The sequence below is a fragment of the Mustela putorius genome, unplaced genomic scaffold, assembly GCF_011764305.1.
Source record: "Mustela putorius furo isolate JIRA1106 unplaced genomic scaffold, ASM1176430v1.1 tig00000139_pilon_pilon_pilon, whole genome shotgun sequence".
NCBI classification, from domain to species: domain Eukaryota; kingdom Metazoa; phylum Chordata; class Mammalia; order Carnivora; family Mustelidae; genus Mustela; species Mustela putorius.
In genome coordinates this window covers 488,098-512,522 of record NW_025421293.1, presented here as the reverse complement: position 1 = coordinate 512,522, position 24,425 = coordinate 488,098, and the positions used below count along the sequence as shown (strand labels likewise).

Below are 24,425 nucleotides of genomic sequence, written 5' to 3'. Positions count from 1 at the left end.
GAAATACCACCACGATGAATTAGTTGAGCAAAAAAGAAAAAGGAGTATGTAGAACATTATGTACAGCATCTGTCTTTTACATCTGAGAGAGGAGAAAATGAAGATGATAGGTTGGTGTTTTCTTGCACAGGCCTCAAGGAAGTACAGCAACAACACGCAGCTACCAGCTGGGGTTGAAAGGCTACGGAGTGGGCAGTGGGGCACTGGTCACGGGCAGGCTTCTCACTGCACGGCATTTTACATGTTTGTACTTTCGGACTCGTGGAAGTATTCCCTATGGAAAATTAGACTGGAAATGCTATATCTCAAACAACTTAGAAGAAGGGAGTGAAGATGACGTGCTCTGGAAAATCGTGTTAGAGGAGTCCGCGTGTGCCTTCCGTGTGCCTGACTTTATAAATGCTTCGTGTGAACACACAGAATGTGAACAGAAAAAAACACATAGGATACACACGATCTATAAAACATATATATAAGGAACTTCAGAAATTAAATATGACAAATGGAAATTTGTTCTATCTCTATCTCTAAAAATTAACAAAGTCAAAAGTGTTTCTCATGCTATTTTAATTTTGGCCTATACGTTATATTCTTCTTTAGAAATCCAAATGAACAAATAAATGGAATAAAAAATAAAAGTCTCACCTGGGCCCCCAACCACTGACCCTTTTTATATGCATTCCTGTGCATATATATAAACATAGAACTTCTCTCATATCTGTTATACTACAATTTGCTTTTTTCACCAAACTATGTCTTGATCTTCCCAGAATATTCATGTAAGACCTACTTTTTCCTTTAATGGCTACATAGTATTTTCTAGTACAGGTGTAACCTAATTTATTCAACCATTACATTTTGCTAAGCTACTTCCAGTCTTTTGCTATTTTATACTGCTATGAATATCCTTGTGCATATTTTTATATTTCTATAGGATATGGAACTGGGTAAACCTGATAGAAGTATTCAGAAAAATTTAGATTCACAATTTCCCTCATAAGAACTCAACCTCAACTAGGCAGGAGAACACCGCAGAGGTGGCAGGTAATGGGGTAAAATATTAACGATGGAAACCAAAGGTCAAAATTGGCTGGATTTAACTCTGAAAGTATAAAACACTGTACAATCAAAATTCACCAAACTAACACAAAAAGGACAAAGAATGGATAAAATGTAACAAATATGAAAATGGACTATTATCAGAACCCCAACAACAAAAGTGACAATGCCAGAAAAATTAAAATAAAATGATGGGGATTTGTAACTATTAAATTAGAAATTTTATAGAAAGCACTTGTAAAAAATGAAGATGGATGAAGACAGACAATTGAGGGAAAAGTAGTTTGGTAATACGTATTAAAGTCCATTAAATACTTTGTGTGTTTTGGCTCATTCGCCCAAGGTTTGGAAATTTATTTTGCAGAACTAATTCAAACAGGGAGGTGTGTGTGAGGGGCACTTTAAACAAAGTTGATCAGCACAGTGTTACTTAGAACACAAGAAACTTGAAAGCTTGATGTCAACAATAACAAACACCAGCGAGGAAACAGCATGGAAGCGTTCACGTACAGTGAAGTGGAAAGAGCAGAAGACAACGGACAGAGCAGGTGTGTGAAGGTGAGGAGTTACGTCTGTGCTTGCAGTGATGCTCTCTCGGGGTGTGACATGTTTCAGGAATCTGCACAGTATATAAACTAATAAACAGGTTTCTGCGGGAGACTGGAAGAGTAAGTTCCCTGAATGAGGATGGTTTTTCCAGACATTATGGGACGCTGCTGTCCTTGATTAAAGACCAACAGATACCAAATCCAGCGTTAGCATCATCAAAGTCTCGGGGAACCAAATTTTCACAGCAGAAAAGTGTGCTGCAAACTAGCGGTTCTATCATTAACATGCTTTTATTTAATATAAAGACATTTCAGGGCAAAGACACAAAGTACTAAAGGGAATATAACAAACAAACTTATTTTTGTATTGCTGTATAAATACTTACCAAGTAATAACTGTAGTATATAAAATATAAGTCCAAAGACACTGTTTGGCTGGTTTAATACACCATCCTTTCCAAAAATGGAACCCAAAAGACCAAATCCTCGACCCCATCTGTAAAATAAGGAAAACCAGTAACCCCATTTTGAGTCTTCCTATTTTAAAAAATGTAAAATTGTCTGAGAATGCCATGCCAATATACCCATCTGAATCTCTAAGTTGCCTATTTCTACATATTCTCTTATCCAAAAGGTAGGATGGAAGTATGTTTTTTCTGATGGCATTAGTACTTGCAGAGGAAGGGCTCCATCAATTTAAGCCAGTCCCTTCGCAGCAGCACCACTGACATTTTGGGCTGAAGAACTCTTTGCACTTGGGGGCTGTTCAGTGTATTACTGGGTGTTAGCAGCAGCATCCCGGGGCTCTCCCCACGAGGTGCCAGTAGTATTCTGCCACCAGCTGGACAAGCGAAATGTCTCCAGCCATTGCCAGATGTCCCCAGGGGCAGGGGGGCAAAATCTCCCTGAAATGAAAGCTGCTGACTTAAGTTTCCTTATTTCTTCATTCAAAGTATGTGGAGCGCAGGGGCACCTGCGTGGCTCAGTCGGTTAAGCACACAACTCTTGGTTTTGGCTCAGGTCATGATCTCCTGGGTCTTGGGATCAAGCCCTGCCTCGGGCTCCACACTCAGCATAGAGTCCGCTTGGAATTCTCTGCCCACAAATAAGTAAATAAATAAATGAATAAATAAAATCACAAAGTATGAGGACTGAATGTTGCTTCCTGACAAATTTCACCAGGATATGCAACAGGAAACATATCTTGGGAACATATTTGTAAACACAGAACAGTATCAGAAACTACGGGTCCTTTCTAGAATCATACCTCAAGACTAAAAAACCCGATACACAATTTGCTCTGTCACTTTTTATCTGCAGTTTAACTTCAAATTTTGCACTTAATGTTTTCAGAATCATATTTTCCTGTTTTTAAGAAAGATTATTTCTGATTTAATAAAATTTGACTCAAATATCAAACTAGCATTTACTTTTGATGAAAACCTTTGAAGATAACTTTAACTCTGAACGAGAATGCTTTTCGAAAATAAGAAAGAAAACAGCAGTCATGGTTTCAAGTCCGTAGCAAAGCACTGAATGAAACCTGAACTTTGCTTTGGAATACAAACTACCTGAAAACAAGGAAAAGTAAGTAATTCTTTATTTGTCACACGAGCTTAATAGTGTCCAAGAAAGGGTGAAACTGCTTCATAATGATATTGGGAGGGAAGAGCGACCCTGATTTTACAAGCAAGTGAGAGCCCTGAGGATTTTTATCATCCAGAGTCATCCACCTGCACATTCTTGTGCGCATTCTAGGTGCAGGTCCCGGGCCAGGTGCTGGGATACCGGAGTGAACAAGTCGGAGAAGGTGATTCCCTTGTGGGGCTTTGATTCCATTGGGGGAGGAGACGCACAGAAACAAATGACAAAGTCTCCTTCAGAAACGGATGAAACTACTAACAGACCTGCAGGAAAAGTGAGGGCAGAGTCATTCCAGACCAGAAGTGGTAATTCTAAAAATTTAGAAACGCACACAATCATCTTGGGGTCTCATTAAAATCCAGGTTTTCCTTTAGCAGGTCTGTGGTAGCACCAAGACTGCATTTCCAAACCAAACCCAACGCTCCCAGCTCGGGCTTCTGGCGGAGGACCACACTCTGGAAGGGAAGGGTGGAGGGAGCTACTCTAGCCGACGATCCGAGACGGCCTTTTTCAGGAACCACGTTTTGAATTAAATCCTGTATGATGAAAGGCAGCCAGTCTCTTGAGGAATGGTAAGTGCAGAGGCCTTGTGGCAGGGAAGAGCTGCTCGTGTCCAAGAAGTGTGGGAGAAGGCCTCAAGGCTGACAGTGATGCGGGAAGAGCGGCAAGGGCACGAGGCACCCCATCACTGACAGCACTTATGGCCTTTTGCAGGCCATGATAAAGAGTCCGAATTTTATTCTAATTGCAATGGGAAGACATTCGGTGGCTTTTAAATAGGAGACTAATACAGGCTTATTTATGATCACTCTTAACTATTGTGTAAGAAACAAACTACAGGAGGGCCCGAGCAACAGGAAGAAACTATGCAATCAGACTTCTCAGCTCTGCTCATCTGAAGTAGTAATTCAAATGTAAATCACCACCTTTGGCAATGGAAATAATTGAGCATGCGGCCCAAATCATCACGGGCAAACAGAATTTTTATATATTCCAAGCACTGGTCTGTGTCTAATTACTTACACAGGATCATGTTGGTATTTTCCTTGAAAAAATGCAGAAACCCACAGAATGTATCATTTTATCAAAGTAATACATGCATACGGTTTAAAAATCAAATAATACCGAAAGTCTTACAAAATAGACTTCCCACGCTTCCGCCCTCTCTACACACAGTTCTGACTCCCCAGAGACAACCACTATGCTCTTTAAACCTTTTTCCCTATTTAATTCCACATTTTTAAAAGATTTTATTTGTTATTTGAGAGAGAGAGCAAGAGAAAGAGAGCACAACCAGGAGGAGAGGGGTAGATCGAGAGGGAGAAGCAGACTCCTCACTCAGCGGAGAGCCTGATGCGGGGCTCAATCCCAGGACCCTGGGATCATGATCTGAGCCGAAGACAGACACTTAACCTGAGTCACCCAGGTGCCCATTAATTCCACATTTTTAAATAATATGCTTACATGGCTATTTCTTGATTTTTGAATTTTTTAAAAATTTTAATTCAATTTAGTTAACATATAGTGTATTATTAGTTCCAGGGGTGATTTCTAAATTCTAGTATCTTATGCTTTTCTAATATGGTAGACTAGAATGTCACTTTAAAAAAACACTGTGGGGGCACCTGGGTGGCTCAGTGGGTTGAACCTCTCTGCCTTCAGCTCGGGTCATGATCTTGGGGTTCTGGGATCGGCCCCAAGTCGGGCTGTCCGCTGTGTGGGGGCCTGCTTCTCCCTCTGCCTGCCTCTCTGCCTACTTGTGATCTCTCACTCTGTCACATAAATAAAATCTTAAACAAAACAAAACATTGTGGGGTAACCCTTTGGGTCCCCTCCCTCCTTGGGAGCTTTGTATTATCACTTTGCTACTGCTCAATAAACCTTGCTTTGCTGCCCCAAAATAAACAAACACCACCACTGTGGAGAGCTTTAAATGTATATACACAAAGTTAACAGAACAGTGTAATAACCTCATGCAGCTGTCGCCCAGCTGCGAAACCGAAACCGCACCTTCCCTGTTTTATTTCCACCTCTACCCAACTTACCACTCGAAGATCAATTTGTTACTCTTTAAGGCAAAATTTACATACATTTAATGCACAAATCTTAACTCTTCTGTAATTCTGATGAGTGGAACACCTGAATTGTCCTGGTGGACTAATTCTGGAATACTTACCCACTGGTGTGACAGGACAATTTAAGTACCTTTCCTAAACATCGAACGAATGAACACTCCAAAACCATGAGAGTGCTTCCATCTCCCCAAGTACATTGTTAGATCCTCATCAACCCACACTCTTCTTCACCCTTAGCATCAAATACTGGGCTAGCGAGGCTTACAGGAACCCAACTTCAAAACCCAAGTTACATCTTGGGTGTCCTGGATCACAGCACTATTTCCCTTAGGTCACATTCAAAGTTATAAAATACAATTACCATCCTAACGTTTACAACCACACAGAACAATCACTTAATTCCTCAATGAATACAAGTAATAACACTTAATAAACTGATAAACTTGATGTTAAAACTGTCAGCAAGCCAAGTCACAAGTGAGGTAGACTGGATTTACGTAAGATTATCTTCCTTGGAAAGGGGACGAAAAACAGATTTTCATAAATGACACTATACTTTAAAACTCCTATGGGTGCTGTAATTTAAAAACTTTAGTGAATTGTTTTTCAAGATGGGACATTTGAAAATACTGTAGTTTCCCCTACTTCTAAAAAGCTATACTCTATGAAACATATTTTATACACTAACTTTATTCCTGGCTCTATCTTAGCTTCTAACCATTTTTTCCTTGTTCTGTCTATACTCACAATTCTATTATATTACTTATCCCAGAGCTGCCCCAAGTAATTTATGGAAGGAATGGGATATTAACCAATTGAGCCAAAAGAAAACAATTTTTTTTAATTAAATTTTTTTTTTTTAAAGATTTTATTTATTTATTTGACAGAGAGAAATCACAAGTAGATGGAGAGGCAGGCAGAGAGAGAGAGAGGGAAGCAGGCTCTCTGCTGAGCAGAGAGCCCGATGCGGGACTCGATCCCAGGACTCTGAGATCATGACCTGAGCCGAAGGCAGCGGCTTAACCCACTGAGCCACCCAGGCGCCCAAGAAAACAATTTTTAATGATGATTTTTGTTGATCATTTTTTAAAGTTTTTTTTGTTTTTGTTTTTGTTTTTTTTAAATTCCAGTATAGTTAACACACAATGGGATACCGGTTTCCGGTGGACAACACAGGGATCGACAATTCTGCACATCACGCAGTGCTCACTGTAAGCATGCTCTTTACTCCTACACTTCACTCACCCGCCCGCTCCGGTATCCACCGGTTTGCTCCTTAGAATTAAGAGTCTGAGTCTTGGCTTGTTTTTCTCCCTCTTTCTCCCTTTTGCCCATATGTTTTGCTTCTTAAATTCCATGTATGAGTGAGATCATCTGGTAGTTGTCTTCCTCTGACTTATCCTGCTGAGACTGTACTCTCTAGTTCCATCCATGTTGTTATAAATGGCAAAATTTCATTCTTTTTTATGGCTGAGCAATAGTCCATTGTATATATACCACATCTTCTTTATCTAGTCATGTATGGTTTGGGCTATTTCAATAATTTGGTTATTGTAAATAATGCTCTTATAAACATTGAGGTGCATGTATCCCTTTAAATTAGTGTTTTGTGTTCTTTTTTAAAAAAGATTTTATTTGACTGAGAGAGAGGGAGAAGCAGGCTCCCTGGTGAGCAGGGAGCCTGATGTGGGGCCCAATCCCAGGCCTCTGAGATCATGACCTGAGCCGAAGACAGACGCTTAACTGACTGAGCCACCCGGACCCTGTGTTTTCATAGTCTTTGGCTAAATACCCAGTAGTGTGATTGCTGGATCACAGAATAGTTTTGTTTTTTTTTTTTAAGATTTTTAGGGGTGCTAGGTGGCTAAGTCAGTTAAGTGTCTGCCTTCAGCTCAGGTCATGATCCTGGGGTCCTGGGATTGAGCCCCATGTCAAGGTCCATGCTCAGCCAGGAGACTGTTTCTCCCTCTGTCCTTCCCTCTGCTCAAAATAAATAAAATCTTTTTAAACATAAAGATTTTTAAGATTTGTTTTTAAAGAGTGTGTACTCCCGTGAGTGGGGGAAGAAGCAGAGGAAGCAGACTATGTGCTGAGTGCAGAGCCAGGTGCAGGGCTTGATCCCACAACCCCAGGATCATAACCTGAGCTGAAACCAAGAGTCGGATGCTCAACCTAGCGAGCCACCGAGGGGCCCCAGGGTAGGTCTATTTTTAACTTTTCGAGGAACCTCCATACTGTTTTCCACAGAGGCTACACCAGTTTGCATTCCCAGCAGCAGTGCAAGAGGGTTCCCTTTTCCCCGCATCCTCACCAAAAGTTGTTTCTCGTGGTTTTTTTTTAGCCGTTCTGACAGGTCTCATTGTAGTTCTGGTCTGCATCTCCCTGATGAGCCATGATGTTGAGCACCCTCTCTGTGACTGTTGGCCATCTGAATGCCTTCTTTGGAGAAATGTCTTTTCATGTCTTCCGCCCAGTTTTTACTTGGATTATTTGTTCCGTGACTGTTGAATTTTACAAGTTCATTATCTATTTTGGACACCAACCATTCTTTGGATACATAATTGGCAATATCTTCTCTCCTTCTGTAGGTTGCCTTTTAGTTTTGTTGACTGCTTTGCTTTATATTTGGATGAAGGCCAAATAGTTCATTTTTTGCTTTTATTTCCCTTGCCCAGGAGACATAATCTACAGCGAATGTGGTCTCTTCTAAGGTTATGGTTTCAGGTCTTACATTTGGGTCTTTAACCATTTTGAACTGATTTTTATTAATGTAGGTGTTAGAAAGTGGTCCACTTTTGGGGCGCCTGGGTGGCTCAGTTGTTAAGCGTCTGCCTTCGGCTCAGGTCATGATCCCAGGGTCCTGGGATCGAGTCCCACATCAGGCTCTCTGCTTCAGGGAGAAGCCTGCTTCTCCCTCTCCCACTCCCCCTGCTTGTGTTCCCTCTCTTGCTGTGTCTCTTTCTGAAAATAAATAAATAAAATCTTGGGGGGAAAAAATGAAAAACAAAGCGGTCCAGTTCCATTCTTTTGCAGGTGGCTGTCCAGTTTTCCCAACACCATTTGTCGAGGAGACTTTTCCCCATTTTATGTTCTTTCTTCCTTTGTCAAAGACTGACCGTGTAATTGTGGGTTTATTTCTGGGTTTTCTATTCTGTTCTGTTGATCTGTGTGTCTAATCTAGTACCATACTGTTTTGGTTACTACAGCTTCATATTGTAACTTCAAGTCTGGAATTGTGATAGCTCCTGTTTTTTCTTTTTCAAGATTGCTTTAGCTATTTGGGGTCTTTTGTGGTTCCATACAAATTTTAGGATTTTTTAAAAAAAGATTTTTTACTTGAGAGAGAGCGAGCACGAGTAGGGAAGTGGGGGAAAGGGACAAAGACTCCCAGATTCCCTGCTGAGCGTGGAGCCCAATGGGGAGCTCAATTTCACGACCTTGAGATCATGACCTGAGCTGAAACCAAGTGTTGGGACGCTAAACTGACTGAGCCACCCAGGTGCCCCTAGGATTGTCTGTTCTATTTCTGGGTATCTTGGCAGGGACTGCATTAAATCTGTAGAATGCTTTGGGTAGTATAGACATTGTAACAATATTTAGTCTTCCAGTCCGTAAGCAGTGAATGTATTTCCATCTCTTTGTGTTCTCTTTCATTTCTTTCATCAGTGTTTTGCAGTTTTCAAAGTACAGGTTATTCACCTCTTTGGTTAGGTTTATTCCTATGTATCTGACTTTTGGTACAACTGTAAATGGGACTGATTCTTTCATTGCTCTTTCTGCTGCTTCATTATTGGTGTATAGAAATGTGACAGATTTGTGTACATTGATTTTGTATCCTGCAACTTTACTGAATTTGTGTATCATTTCTAGCAGATTTTGTTGAAATTTTTCAGGTTTTCTCTATATAGTATCATGTCATCTGCAAATAGTGGAAGTTTTACCTCTTCCTTTCTGATACGGACGCCTTTTTTTCCCCCTTTTTCTTGTCTGATTGCTGTGGCTGGGACTTCCAGCACTATGCTGAAAAGGTGGTGAGAGTGGATGGACATCCCTGTCGTGTTCCTGATTGTAAAGCCTCAAGTTTTTCCCCACTGAGGCTGATAATAGCTGTGGGCTTTTCAGAGGTGGCTTCGACTTCACTGAGGTATGTTCCCTCTAGACCTACTTTGTTGAGGGTTTATATCATGAATGGATGATGTAAGGAAATATTTTCTTAAAGTAATATTTATATAGATGTTCATTTTGCTTCAGACATTAATGAGATGATTACGCAGGAGAGAATTTCTTTCATCTTTGATTCTAAGAAAGGTTCATTTATGACCCAAATAATGACGTCCTTGAATATTTTGTATTTGGGGGCATAAGCAACAAGCACCACTTTACTATGGTATGAATGAGAAATCACTCAAAAGTTTCTAAACACTTCTATTTTTGCCAGAAACAACAAATACGAGTCAATAGTTTTCCAATTCTCGTAGGTCGCTGAGGATAAATCTAAGACATTATTTGCCTCTTTCACCCATTCCCTCCTAAGTGTCCAAGGAAGTTTTCCAAAGGCTACAGGTGTGACATGTAATAATGCAACAGACTGAAATGCAAGGGCTGATATGAGAACCCAACCGTCTTCAATTTCAACAGACATTAAAGAGATCTGTGGCAAGAGAAACAATGCTGTTCAATTCACTACTGTATGTGTGTGCACGTGTGCTTGTTTGGGGAAAGCTATTTTTTATAAAACTATTTTGTGAACATATAATGGAGTTTACTATAACTTTTAAGTGAATGATTTAAATAACATAAGTAATTTTGCAATTTTTAATTTCTAGTACAGTAAATACCAAAGATATAACACACATAAATACATACTTGGGGTTCTCAATAACTATTAAAGTATAAGGGAGTCCTGAGATCAAATTGTTTGATCTCACTGCTTTCAACCAATTTCCCAGTAAAATACATCACAGTTCAGACAAAATTTTAAAAAATTGGGGTGCGGTAAAGTAGGAGGAACTTAAAAAAAATAATTAAATAACGTGCATTTTAGTAAATTATATTTTTTAAAGATTTCATGGCCATAACATTAGAAAAAAGTCAAATAATAAATGGTGGTAAGGATATGGAGACTTTGGAACCCTTGTACACTACTGGTGGGTAAAATGATGCAGCCCCTGTGGAAAGCAATTTGGCGGTTCCTCAAAAAGTTAAACACAAAATCACTATACAAGCTAGCAATTCCACTCCTAGGTACAGATTCCAAAGATCTGAAAACAGGTATTCAAGCAAGTACAAGTACTTGTTCAAAGCAGCATTAGTCACAACGGCCGAAAGGTGGAGACAATTCAAAGTCCACCAACTGACGGCAAACAAAACATGGCATGTGCCTACAGTGGAACATTACTCATTCGTAAAAAGGAATGAAGCACGACACATGCTATAATGATGTGGCTGAACCTCAAAAGCATTGTGCTCAGTGGAATAAGCCAAACACAAAAGGTCACATATTGTATCAATCTAGAACAGGCAAAGCCACAGAGACAGAAAATAGGCTAGTGGTTGCCAGGGGTTAGGGAGGGAGCAGTGAGGTGTGACAGCTTAATGCATCCAGTATCTCCCTCGCGGGTGATGAAAATGCTTCGAGGGGTACCTGGGTGGCTGAGTCAGTTAAGTGTCTGACTCTTGATTTAGGCTCAGGTCATGATCTCAGGGTTCTGGCATTGAGCCCTGTGTCTGGTTCTACACCCAGTGGGGAGTTGGCTTCTCCTCCTCTTCCTCTACCCTTCCCCCAATTCATGCTCTCTTAAAAAAAAGAAAAGAAAAGAAAATGCTTTGGAACCGGATAGAGGTGACAGCTGCACAGCACTGCAAGTGTACTAAATGGGCTGAATGTACACTTTAAAATGGTTAATTTCAAACAGATTTCACCTCAGTTAAAAAGAAGCTTTGTGGGGGCACCTGGGTAGTCCAGTTGGTTAGGTGTCCGCCTTCGGCTCAGGTCATGATCCCAGGGTCCTAGGATCGAGTCCCGTATTGGGCTCCTTGCTCAGTGGGGAGCCTGCTTCTCCCTCTGCCTGCTGCTCCCCCTGCCTGTGCTCTCTCTGTGTCTGTCTGACAAATAAATAAATAAAATCTTAAAAAAAGAAAAGAAAAGAAAAGAAAAAGAACAAATTATTTTCAGGAAGAAAATAAATACCACAAATATCAACAGTTTCTTTCGAGTTTAATAAGGGTACTTTATTCCCCCATCTACTTTGTTGTATTTTCTAAATTTTCTTTAATGAGCAAATACTACTTTTACGACAGCAGCCAAAAAAGATGCTATATCAAGTTCATTAATCACATTTAAATTGATGACAAACTTTAATGTCATTCCAACTTCACTCTCTCCCACTCAACCAGATTTAAATTTTACTGCAATTTCTTTCCTCATGGAATAAATACAAGACCCTAATATAATGACTAAAACATTCAGGAATACAAAATTAATAAGAAAGGAACTAAATTAACAGTATGAGTCTCCCTGATATCTTCCTTGCTCTGGGGGAGAATCTGTTGAGATGCTGGCTTGTACATACCATTTATACATATTCCTCTCACTTAAAAATATTTATGGGGGTGCCTGGGTGGCTCAGGGGGTTAAAGCCTCTGCCTTCAGCTCAGGTCATGATCCCAGGGTCCTGGGATCGAGCCCCACATCAGGCTCTGCTCAGGAGGGAGCCTGCTTCCCCCTCTCTCCCTCTGCCTACTTGTGATCTCTGTCTGTCAAATAAATAAATAAAATCTTAAAAAAAAAATTTATGATCTCTGACTACTTGCTTATGCACAATTTTTTCCTTTTCTTTCTTTTTAAAATTTAAATTCATGTGTAAGTGAAAGGAATATCTATAACATATATTTTGCCTGTAATTCTCTAATTCTATTAAAAATTTTTTTTAAAGATTGACTGACTTGAAGTGGGGGGAGAGAGCATTCATGCAAGCTGGGGGCGAGGAGAAAGGGAGTGGGAGATGATTAGATTCCCTGTTGAGCAAGGAGGCCAACAGGGGTGCACAATCTCAGGACCCTGAGATCATGACCTGAGCCAAAATCAAGAGTCAGACACTTAATCAACTGAGCCACGCTGACGCCTTAATAATTTTCTCATTTTAGGTTGTATGAGCATTTTTGTAATGGCCTACTGGCATAAAAACTCTATTCAAACATTTAAAATTGCATTGTGAGCCTCTGCCTTTGGATCGGGTCATGACCCCAAGGTCCTGGGATCGAGCCCCGAGTTGGACTCCCCTGTTCAGCGGGGAGCCTGTTTCTCCCCTCTCTCTGCCTGCCTATCTGCTTACTTGTGATCTCTGTCAAATAAATAAATAAAAATCTTTAAAATTGCATTGTGCTTGATGGTTCTAAAACCCTGAGAAGTCCATTTTATTGAAAACAAACAAACCAATCTAAATAAGTGGCAACAAACAGAAATAAAAATTCAGTTGGTTTCCAAAAGAGTTTGGATGCGTTAGGCACCAGATATGACAAAAAGTTTGATACATTCAAGAAAAATACTAAGGATGTAATTTCTACAAAGAAAAGGTCTACCCACTGTGGACCAGCTTCCTATCAGATAACCCAAAGCCCCAGTGCTGGGAGTGTGGGCTCTGGAGTCAGACAAACTTGATTCTGTCATTAACAGGCTGTGTGACTTTGGGTAAGTCACTTAACCTTGGACTCTGAAGCCCCTCCTTTGTAAAATGGAGATGATTAGGTACTCAATTCATGGTACTGCTGTGGGAAATAAGTGTGTTAAGAATAATTCTATAGTGGCTTCAGATGTCCCTCAACAGATGAATGGATAAAGAAGATAGAATGTGTGCGTGTGTGCGCACGTGCGCGCGCGCACACACGCATACACACACACAGCAGAATACTACTCAGCCATCAAAAGGATGAAGTCGGGGCGCCTGGGTGGCTCAGTGGGTTAAGCCTCTGCCTTCGGCTCAGGTCATGCTCTCCGGGTCTTCGGATCAAGCCCCACATCGGGCTCTCTGCTCAGCGGGGAGCCTGCTTCCCTCTCTCTCTGCCTGCCTCTCTCCCTACTTGTGATCTCTGTCTGTCAAATAAATAAATAAAATCTTAAAAAAAAAAAAAAAGGATGAAGTCCTACCATTTACATCAATGTAGATGGAAATGGCGGATGTTGCTCTGAGTGAAGTCAGTCAATTAGAGAAAGATAATTACCATATGGTTTCACTCATATGTGGACTGTAGGACCACAGAGGATCATAAGGGAAGGGAGGAAAACTAAATGGGAAGGAATTAGGGTGACAAACCATGAGAGACTCAACTCTAGGAAACTGAGGGTTATTGGAGGGGAGGAGGTGGGGGATGGGGTAATTGGGTGACGGTCATTAAGGAGGGCATGTGATGTGATGAACACTGGGTGTTCTATGCAACTGATGATTAAATGAACTCTACCTCTGAAACTAATGACGTACCATATGTTGGTTAACTGAATTTAAATTAAAAAGAAAGAAAATGGAAAAATTACAGGGTGGCTTAATGTCAAAAAATATAAGTAGATATGTATACACAAAACATTCTGCTCTCTAGCATTGTATCTTCTAGGCCCAATGGTTTTGATATAGCATGCCTTTATATAAAGCTTTTTTTTTTCTTCCACAAACACTGGCATGATTTATTAAAACATTTTACTTTTGATCTTAAACATTTAGTTTGATATTTTATAGATATACTGTAATTAATGGTGCAGATCACTGCTGGTGAACATCAGGCTATTTTTACTCCTCACGATTATACAACATTAAACAGATACATCATGCAAAGCATAGGTATGTACGTTACATTATTTCCAGAACATAAACTAAAAAGAAAGAAGTGACTTAAGTAGCATAAGCATCTTAAAAATTACTGTTTTTTTTTTTTTTTTTTTACGATTTTATTCATCTGACAGAGAGAGACACAGCGAGAGAGGGACCACAAATGGGGGGAGTGGGAAAAGCAGGCTCTGCTGAGAAGAGAGCCAGACATGGCACTCGATCCCAGGACCCTTCGATCATGACCCAAGCCAAAGGCAGGCACTCAGCTTACTGAGCCACCCAGATGTCCCTCTTAAAAATTACTGTATTATAGGAAGCAACCTCTTCGACCTCAGCTGCAGCAACATCTTCCTAGGAACATCACAAAAGGCAAGGGAAGCAAGGGCAAAAATGAACTATTGGGATTTCATCAAGATCAAAAGCTTTTGCACAGCAAAGGAAACAGTTAACAAAACCAAAAGACAAATGACAGAATGGGAGAAGATATTTGCAAATGACATATCAGATAAAGGGCTAGTATCCAAAATCTATAAAAAACTTATCCAACTCAACACCCAAAGAACAAATAATCCAATCAAGAAATGGGCAGAGGACATGAACAGACATTTCTGCAAAGAAGACATCCAGATGGCCAACAGACACATGAAAAAGTGCTCCATATCACTCGGCATCAGGGAAATACAAATCAAAACCACAATGAGATATCACCTCACAGCAGTCAGAATGGCTAAAATTAACAAGTCAGGAAATGACAGATGCTGGCGAGGATGCGGAGAAAGGGGAACCCTCCTACACTGTTGGTGGGAATGCAAGCTGGTGCAGCCACTCTGGAAAACAGCATGGAGGTTCCTCAAAATGTTGAAAATAGAACTGCCCTATGACCCAGCAATTGCACTATTGGGTATTTACCCTAAAGATACAAACGTCGTGATCCAGAGGGGCACGTGCACCCGAATGTTTATAGCAGCAACGTCCACAATAGCCAAACTATGGAAAGAATCTAGATGTCCATCAACAGATGAATGGATAAAGAAGATGTGGTATATATACACAATGGAATACTATGCAGCCATCAAAAGAAACGAAATCTTGCCATTTGCAACGACGTGGCTAGAACTAGAGGGTATTATGCTTAGTGAAATAAGTCAAGTGGAGAAAGAGAACTATCATATGATCTCCCTGATATGAGGAAGTGGTGTTGCAACATGGGGGCTTAAGTGGGTAGGAGAAGAATAAATGAAACAAGATGGGATTGGGAGGGAGACAAACCATAAGTTACTCTTAATCTCACAAAACAAACTGAGGGTTGCTGGGGGGAGGGGGGGTAGGGAGAGGGGGGTGGGATTATGGACATTGGGGAGGGTATGTGCTATGGTGAGTGCTGTGAAGTGTATAAACCTGGCGATTCACAGACTTGTACCCCTGGGGATAAAAATACATTATATGTTTATAAAAAAAAATTACTGTACTATGGTGCAAGAGGTTGTATTCAATTTTATGCCAACTTATACCTCCAGCATCAGCGCTGAAATGTCTTTTTTAATAATAGCTACAACAGAACAAATGGTAAACATGCTTTTACAAAGTTAAATAGAAAAATATATTCCCAAGTTTAAATTTCTGATTACCTTTTTTAATTGCTTATTTATATATCGGAAATCATTTGCTTTTTTCTTTGGTATTTAAATTTTATAGTAAGTGTGCCATTATCCTGTTTTTATCATTATACAATTTAATAACAGTAATTTAAAATTTTTCTTTATATACCCACACACAGATATTTGAATTACATTCCTCAAATTTACACAATACCTCCTGCCTCCTGACCCATGCCTTTACTCATCCCTCGCTGGGCCAGTAGCAAACTTACTCGACTGATCAGTTTCCAACAAGGGACTGAGCATCTGTGGATAAGACCTTCTGGATTCCTTCCTTGGGATTTATCCACCTGAACAAAGATGCATTCAAGACTAAACTTTTTTTAAAAAAATGTGGTCTAAAAAAACCCACAAAACATAAAATTTACCAATCTAACCATTTTTAGTGTACAGGTCAGGAATGTTGAATATGTTTGCATTGTTGGGAAACAGATCTCCGGAACCTCTTCACCTTGCAAACCGAAACACTATCAAACAACTCTGCTTTTCTCTCTGCCCCTACCCTGGCAACCACACTTTCTTTCTGTTTCTATGCGTCTGACCACTCTACTTTAGGAGAACCACACAGTATATCTCTCTTTATGTACTGGCTTCTTTCACTTAGCACCTTGAAAGGTTCATATACGTCGGGGCACGTGACAGGATTTCCTCCCTTTTTAATAAAAAGTTGGCTAATATGCCATTTTATGCACACACTATGTTTTGTTCATCTACTCACTGGCACTGGTTGCTTGCACCTTTTGGCACATAAAGCTTGTCTGCTGTATATATTTTTTCTGTTGCCCCAAACAACTGCCATGTTCTGGTAATTTTTTACCCAATCCTGTGACAGGAGCTAGCACCCTCGACAGTAAAATTTCAGATAAAACCCAACATCAAGACAAGTCAAAGACGAGGTGCTAGAAGGTCCTCTCCTACCACTTTGTCGTGAGATCAAACAGCCCGGTTCACAGGCGGTGATGCCCTGGGCGAAGGTGAAGAAGTAATATATATTTCTCTCGTTCTAAACTCAAGGGTTATGATACAGCATCAATTTAGTAAGAACTTTTTGGAGAAAAAAATTACCATATAAATATGTACATTGATCCAGATGGTAAAGTTAAGTAACAACGGACACAAAAATCACAGAAATAAAGAAGTTAATATTTGGTTCTATAAAATCTTTCTCAAAGTTTCTTTTGTGGAAATGACCAGCTCATACCAGGAAAGTGCCTCATTCTCAGGCCACTGTGGACAGTAGATGTTAAATAAAACTTAAAATGTTTTCAAGATGAAAGTTCTATTTTTTCACATCAGCTCAAGAACCCAAAAGGGTCATAACCACTTAAAAGGAAAAATGGATCCTGGAAAGTGCACAGAAGTGGAGTAATACTTGTGTTGGGCCTAGCATGGTAGCTGGTAATGCTCTATGTTCAAAAAATACTTGTGACTATAAAAATTTCTGAGGAACTTCGTGTTAAGACCTGTATACTCAACTTGATAATATTTTTTCTTTTCATGACACTAAATTTTGTTAAAGTTATACATACTTATTTTTCAAAGCCAGATATTACTATAAGACTTAGCACAACACCTTGAAGTTCTCTGATCTTGGGAGTCACCCTCCTCAGAGGTGAGCACTTTCAACTCATTTTTGTGGGTTTTTTTGGTATTTATTTGACATAAATTCTTCATCATTTTCAGATTGGATCATTGGATGCAGCAGGTCACGGAGAAATACAGTCCGTACCATGGCTGGCCTCGGGCTGCTGTCTGGGCCTGCCGCACAGCCGCCCTCCCGATTTCCAGTCTCTCCTCTCCAGCAGACATTCTGTTCCCTAGATTTAGTATCTTCTTTTCCCCCTTGCTGGCTCACTTGGTTTTGGTGAAACAATCTTCTAACAGGTTCCTTGAAAAAATACAGACTGGAGGTAACACTTCTGAGATACTGAGAGTCTAAACATCTTTCTTCTACCCTCACTGGATTGGCAGTTTCGGGGGTATATAATTATAAATTAAAAATAGCTTCCCCTCAGAATTTTTAAAGTCAGTGTCCTTGAAAATCTAATACAACTCTGACCCTTGAATATGACCTGTTTTCGTTCCATTATGAGGCTTTAAGAAACTTTAATACTGTTTTCAGATTTCATTTATACTGAAGTTAGTTAACATAGAGTGTGTTACTGTTTCAGAGGTAGAATTCGATGATTTGCTAGCTGGAGAGAACACCCAGTGCTCATTCCGCCCCGTGCCCTCCTTCATGCCCGTCACCCGGTTACCCCATCCCCCACTCACCACCTTTCCAGCAACCTTCAGTTTGTCCCCTATAGTTAAGAGTCTTTTATGGTTTGCCTTCCTTTCTGTTTTTATCTTATTTTCTTCCTTCCCTTATGTTCATGAGCTTTGTTTCTTACATTCTACATATGAGTGAGATCACATGGTATTTGTCTTTCTCTGACTGACTTATGTCACTCAGCTTAATTCCCTCCAGTTCCATCCATGTGGCTGCAAACAGCAAGCGTTCATTCTTTTTGATGGGTGAGTTAATATTCCATTGTATGTATATGTGTGTGTATTTACACACATGCACACACACACACATACCACATCTTCTTTATCCATTCATTTATCAACAGATATCGGGGCTCCTTCCAAAATTTGGCTGTTTTGGATGCTGCTACTATAAACATTAGGATGCATGTATCCCTTCCAATCACTGTGTGTATCCTTAGGATAAATACCCAGGAGTGTAATTTCTGGGTCATGGGATAGCTCAATTTTCAACTTTTTGAGGAACCTCCATACTGTTTTCCAGAGTGGCTGCACCAGCTGGCATTCCCACCAAAGGTGTAGGAGCGTTCCCTTTTCTCCGCATCTTTGTCAACACCTCATTTCCTGAGCTGTTAATTTTAACCCATTCTTTTTAATCCTGGTGGTCTAAAATTTCACAAAGGATGTGCCTTGGTATAGGTCTTAAGTTATTTATTGTGAAGGGTCTGTGGTGGGTCCTTTCAATGTAGAAATTCACGTTTTCCAATATTAGAAATTTATCATGTTCTAGAACTTAGCCAAATGTTAGAGTTCTCGAACTCTTAAACTGAACTTTTTTTTTACCCTTTTCTTCTTGTTTTCCTTTTGTTCCATTTTCTTGGGAGAGTAACATGGTGTACTCTGCCAAGGCTTCTATCAAATCCATTCGTTAAGCTTGGGGCCACCACGTGTTTGGTCTGTAAGCATTCTCTCCTCCGTCACTGCTCTTCCTACAGCAGTACATCTTCCTTCCATTTACCGAGAGCCGCTCTCTTCTCGGACCCAAGGAGACGCAGCTATGGGTGTTTATTTTAGGGTCAGTTCATTCCGTCCCTCGTCCCCGGCGTCTGCATGCTTGTGTCTCACACCGGCGAGCGCTCCACGACTGAGGGTCGCGCCCGGTCCGCTCCTCTGCAGGACCAGGGCCCCGGACACTGGGACGCCCGCTCCGGCCGCAGACAGACTGGACGGCGGCCGCGGCCTGTCCCTCCCCCGCCGACCGCACACAGAACCGAACCGGACCGGACCGGACCGGACCGGACAGCGGCCACCGAAGGGCCTACGGGAGTACAAAGAGCAGGTGGACAGAGGAGCGGGGCCAGAGCTGGGGCAGAAACCAGCCCCGTGGCATTTTCTGAGGCTTTTCGCTCCTTCAGCTTCTGCGGTGCAGCCGGGAGAGCCCGGGGCGGGGCGGGGGCATTGACAAGCCCGACCCGAGACCCGACCTCGGGAAGCGGAGACCGTGGGAGGCCCCTCGGCGGCGGCCTCCCGGGTCACGTCTGCCCGGCCCGGCCCGGCCGAGCGCGAGCGGGAACCGCACCTCGGGGGCTCCGGCCACGGCAGGAAGAGCGGGCGACCCCGCGGCGACCCCGGGCAGGACCCCCGGGCATCTCCCCGCTCCCCACGGACCCGCCCGGGACCCGTCCTCTCCCCGGAGCACCTGCCAAGGGGGGCGCGGGGATGAGCGCGAAACCCCAGCCCGAGCCGGGAAAGGCCCTGACCCCGAGGGCACCCTGACCCCGAGGGGACCCTGACTCCGAGGGGACCCTGACTCCGAGGAGACCCTGACTCCGAAGGACCCTGACTCCGAAGGACCCTGACCCCGAGGGGACCCTGACTCCGAAGGACCCTGACCTGATCCGAGGGGCCCCCGGGTCGGCCCGCCCTGCGCATGCGGGGAAGGACCCGCCGCGAGCCCGAGAACCGACTGCGGGCGCGGCCCAGGCGCCGGGACCCGGGCGACCCCGCAGCCACCACCCGCGGCGGGGACAGAACCCTCCGTCGCACGGAGGTCACTGCGGGACGAAAAGGAACATTCGCCGGGAGACGCTTAACTGGACCCAGAGTCTGACAACCTGATATTCAAAATCCATCGAAGATACGCTCCAAAATTACAAAATACATAGAACCAAAAAAAGGGACTCTCGAGGGGAAAATAATGAACACATGTCAATCCTAAAATGACATCGAAATTACCAGTCTACGTGGAAAACGCTTACATCTACGCTCCAGAAGGTGAGGGTAACCAGATGAAAGTTCTCAGCAAAGAAAGAAGAACTATGAAAAAGGAACAAAAGGGAAATTACAGAACCAGACATTACAACACCTGACGGTAAAAGTCCAGATGAAGTCAAACGGCAGAGCAGACACGCAAAGGAAGACTCGGTGAAGTATGCATTATATATCAGATATACTATATATTATACATTTTCAACATACGTAGTTAAAACATGGGACCTTTGTAGTTGTAAAATTTCCACATTCTCCTTTAAGTTATTAAATACTAAGTCTAAATAGAAAACAAAAGTTATGTATGAATATCATAATCTTTAGAAGAACCACTAAAATAGTTCAAATTTAAAAATTCAGAGATATAGACTGGGGCGCCTGGGTGGCTCAGTGGGTTAAAGCCTCTGCCTTTGGCTCAGGTCATGATCTCAGGGTCCTGGGATCGAGCCCCACATCGGGCTCTCTGCTCAGCAGGAGCCTGCTTCCTCCTCACTCTCTGCCTCTCTGCCTGCTCCTGATCTCTGTTAAATAAATAAATAAAAATCTTTAAAAACTCAGAGATATAAACAGTCTATATAGATAAGTTAAAATGAAATACAAAAACATCCAGATATCAGGGGCGCCTAGGTGGTTCATTCTGTTAAGCGGCTGCCTTCAGCTCAGGTCATGATCCCAAGGTCCTGGGATTGCGCCCCAAGCAGGGAGCAGGGAGCTTGTTTCTTCCTCTCCCACTCCCCCTGCTTGCGTTCCTTCTCTCACTGTGTCTGTCAAAAAAAAAAAAAAAAAAAAATCCAGGGCGCCTGGGTGGCACAGTGGATTAAGACTCTGCCTTCAGCTCAGGTCATGATCTCAGGGTCCTGGGATCCAGCCCTGCATCAGGCTCTCTGCTCAACAGGGAGTTTGCTACCCCCCCACTTGCCCGCCCCCTGCCTCTCTGCCTACTTGTGATCTCTCTCTCTGCCTGTCAAATAAATAAATAAAAGTCTTAAAAAAATTTTTTTTTAAATCCGTATATCCAAAATAAGATATGAAACAGGGAATGGATGAGCAAAATGGAGAGAGTACAAAAGAAAACAAAAACAAAAGAAAAATGAAAAGATAAACCTAAATTTAAACATATCAGTAATTCCATTAAAAGTAAACAGCCTGAACACATCAATTAAAAGACAGGTCACTATGCTGTACATCTGGAACTAATATAATATTGTATGTGTCAGTTATACCTCAATAAAAAAATCCCTCCCAAATTAAAAGACAGACAGTGTCAAAGTGAACTGAAGAACAGAAAAGGATGCAGTATATGCTGCCTACAAGAAAACCATTTAAATATAACATAGGTTAAAACTAAAGAGATGAAAAAAGATATATCAGAAAAACACTAATCAAAACAAAGCTAGAAAATGGTTAAAATGTTGAAGTTTGTGTTATGTATATTTTACCATGAGGGAGAAAAATAAGAAAAACTAGAGTGGCTGTATTAACCTGATAAAAAGTAGTCTTCAGAACAAGGGAATTTATCTGGATATAAAAAGAGACATTATATACTGATATAAGGGTCAATCAGCCAAGATGACAAATCAACCCTCAATGTGTAAGCATCTAAAGAGAGAGAACTCCAAAACAAATGAGGCAGAGAACTGTAATGAGAGATATATAAACCATAAATAGAGACTTCCACAAATCTCTCAGTAACTCATTGAACAGAGAATGAGAAAGGATATAGAAGATCTGAACAGAACAACCAACCAACCTAATCTGACATTTATAGAACACTCCACCCAGCAATAACAGAATACACATTCTTCTCAAATACACATAGAACATCCACCAAGATACACCAAATCGTAAACAAAACATAAACAAATATGTTAAAACAAACCTTAACAAATTTAAATCAACTGAATCCATACAAAGTATATCCTCTGACCATAGCAGGAGTTAGAGTAGAAATCAGTACAGAAAAACACCTGAAAAATGCCAATTATTTGGAAATCAACACACTTCTAAAAAACATAAAATCCGCAGATTGAAGAAGTCTCAAGGAAATTAGAAAATACTTTAGACCAAAGGAAAGAGATCATATGTAAATATATGTAATGGTATCCTGCTAAACTCATGCTTACAGGGAAATTTATAGGGTTAAAAGAAGAAAGGGAAAAACTAAGATTAGAGCAAAATCAATGAAATTTAAAACAGAAAAACTAAATGAAATCAAAAGCTGATTCTCTGATCAAAAAAACTGATAAACCACTAGCTACAGTTGACAGGGGGAGAAAGACACACACAGAGAGAGAAGACACAAAGTATCAATATCAGACGTGGAAGAGAGGATGTTATTACAGACAGGCATAGACATTAAAAGGATGAGAATACTACAAACAACTCTATGCCCATAAATTTGGACAATCTACAAATAGTTAAATACTCAGAAATTCACAAATACTAAAATTTACTCAAGAAGAAATAGAGAATCTGAATGGTCCTACTAGTAGTTTAAAATCTTTCCCCAAAACAAAAACTCCAGGTCCACATGATTTCACTGGCAAATTCTACCAAATACAGAAGGAAAGAATAATACCCATTTTACACAGTTCACTTCCAGAAAACAGAAGAACATAGAACACTTCTCAACTCAATTAATTTTTAAGGCAAGCATTACCTGGACATCAAAACCAGATAAAAACATTACAAGACAAACAAAAACAAAAAGGAACAAGAAAAACACTATGGGCCAGAATCACTCAGGAAAGGAGACACAGAAATCCTCAATGAAATATTATAAATAAAATCCAGCAATATATATAAGGGATAATGTATCATGACCAAGTGGGAGTAATTCTGAAAATGCAAGGCTAGTTCAACATTCAAAAGTCTGTCAGTGTGATTCACCATTTTAACAGACTAAAGAAGAACAACTCAGTGATGATCTCAACAGACGCAGACAGCACATGTACTAACACAGACCGCTCACTCGTGATTTTGAAAATGCTCATCAGACTAGTTAGAGAAGGGATTTTCTCTGATCTGATAAAAGTTATTTACAAAAACCCTACAGCTAACATCACATTCAACAAAAGACCTTAGTTCTGAACAAAGATGTCTGCTCTCACCTCTATTTGACACAGCACAGAAGTCTGAGCCAGTACAATACAAGAAGAAAATAAACCAAGTCATGCAGATTAGAAAGGAAGACATAAAATTCTATCTGTAGGCCACATGACTGTCTACCTAGAATCCTAAGTGAGAGGACAGATACACAAAGAGACAAGAGCCAATTCATACACAAAAACCTACCACCTCTGTAGCAACTAGCTCAGGAAGCCAAACCACAACCTCTGTAGTGATCGTTGGTTCCAAACAGCTAGGACTTGATCAGTGACTGCCAGCTTCCTTAATTTTTGCCCCCACTCCCAATTCAGGACCAACAGGAGGAAGTTAAATAAGCTCCCTTAACCAATCACATAGGATGCCCCACTTCTAGTCAGGCCAGCTTCCAGTTTCCCCAAACCAACAACTTCCAATTAGGACAACCTGAAGCTTTCCCTTTTTTCATTAAAAAGCTTTTATATTCTCCTTTTAGATTCCCTTCTGAGTCCTTGCCAAATCCAAGTAATGGTGGCTGATGCCTTACTTATTCTCATTTAGGTGGTCTTCATTAATTTCCATACAAGAAATCTACAAAATAAGCTAGAATTAATAGGTAAGTGAGGTCACACAACACAAGGTCAATATATAAAAATCACCTATATTCCCATATACATGCAATGAATTACTGGCAATAAAATTTTTGGAGCATCATTTATAATAATGTATACAGACAAAAAGAAAATACACAGATATAAATCTAACAAAATAATGTAGTATCTATATGCAGAAAATTATGAAACATTGACAAAATTAGTCAAAGAAGACCTACTTGGAGAAAGATACTGTGTTCATAGACTGGAAGATTCAGTATGGATACAATATTAACTCTCCTCAGACTGATCTACAGATTCCTTCAACTCTTTTTTTTTTTTTTTAAGATTTTATTTGTTTATTTGTCAGAGAGATGAGAAAGAGAGAGAGAGAGGGAGGAAGCATGAGCACAAGCAGTGGGAGTGG

At 40.9% G+C, this 24,425-nt stretch overlaps 1 protein-coding gene across 2 annotated transcripts in view; it reads right to left on the bottom strand.

Annotated features, from left to right (window-relative positions):
- The window catches only part of VKORC1L1 (vitamin K epoxide reductase complex subunit 1 like 1), a 68,707-nt gene that overhangs the window by 5,516 nt on the left and 38,766 nt on the right, over window positions 1-24,425 (bottom strand). For both annotated transcript variants that reach the window (XM_045074894.1, XM_045074893.1), the window contains exon 2: window positions 1,994-2,103. In XM_045074894.1, the coding sequence (XP_044930829.1) occupies window positions 1,994-2,103 (110 nt within the window). The remainder of the gene's footprint in view (window positions 1-1,993; window positions 2,104-24,425) is intronic.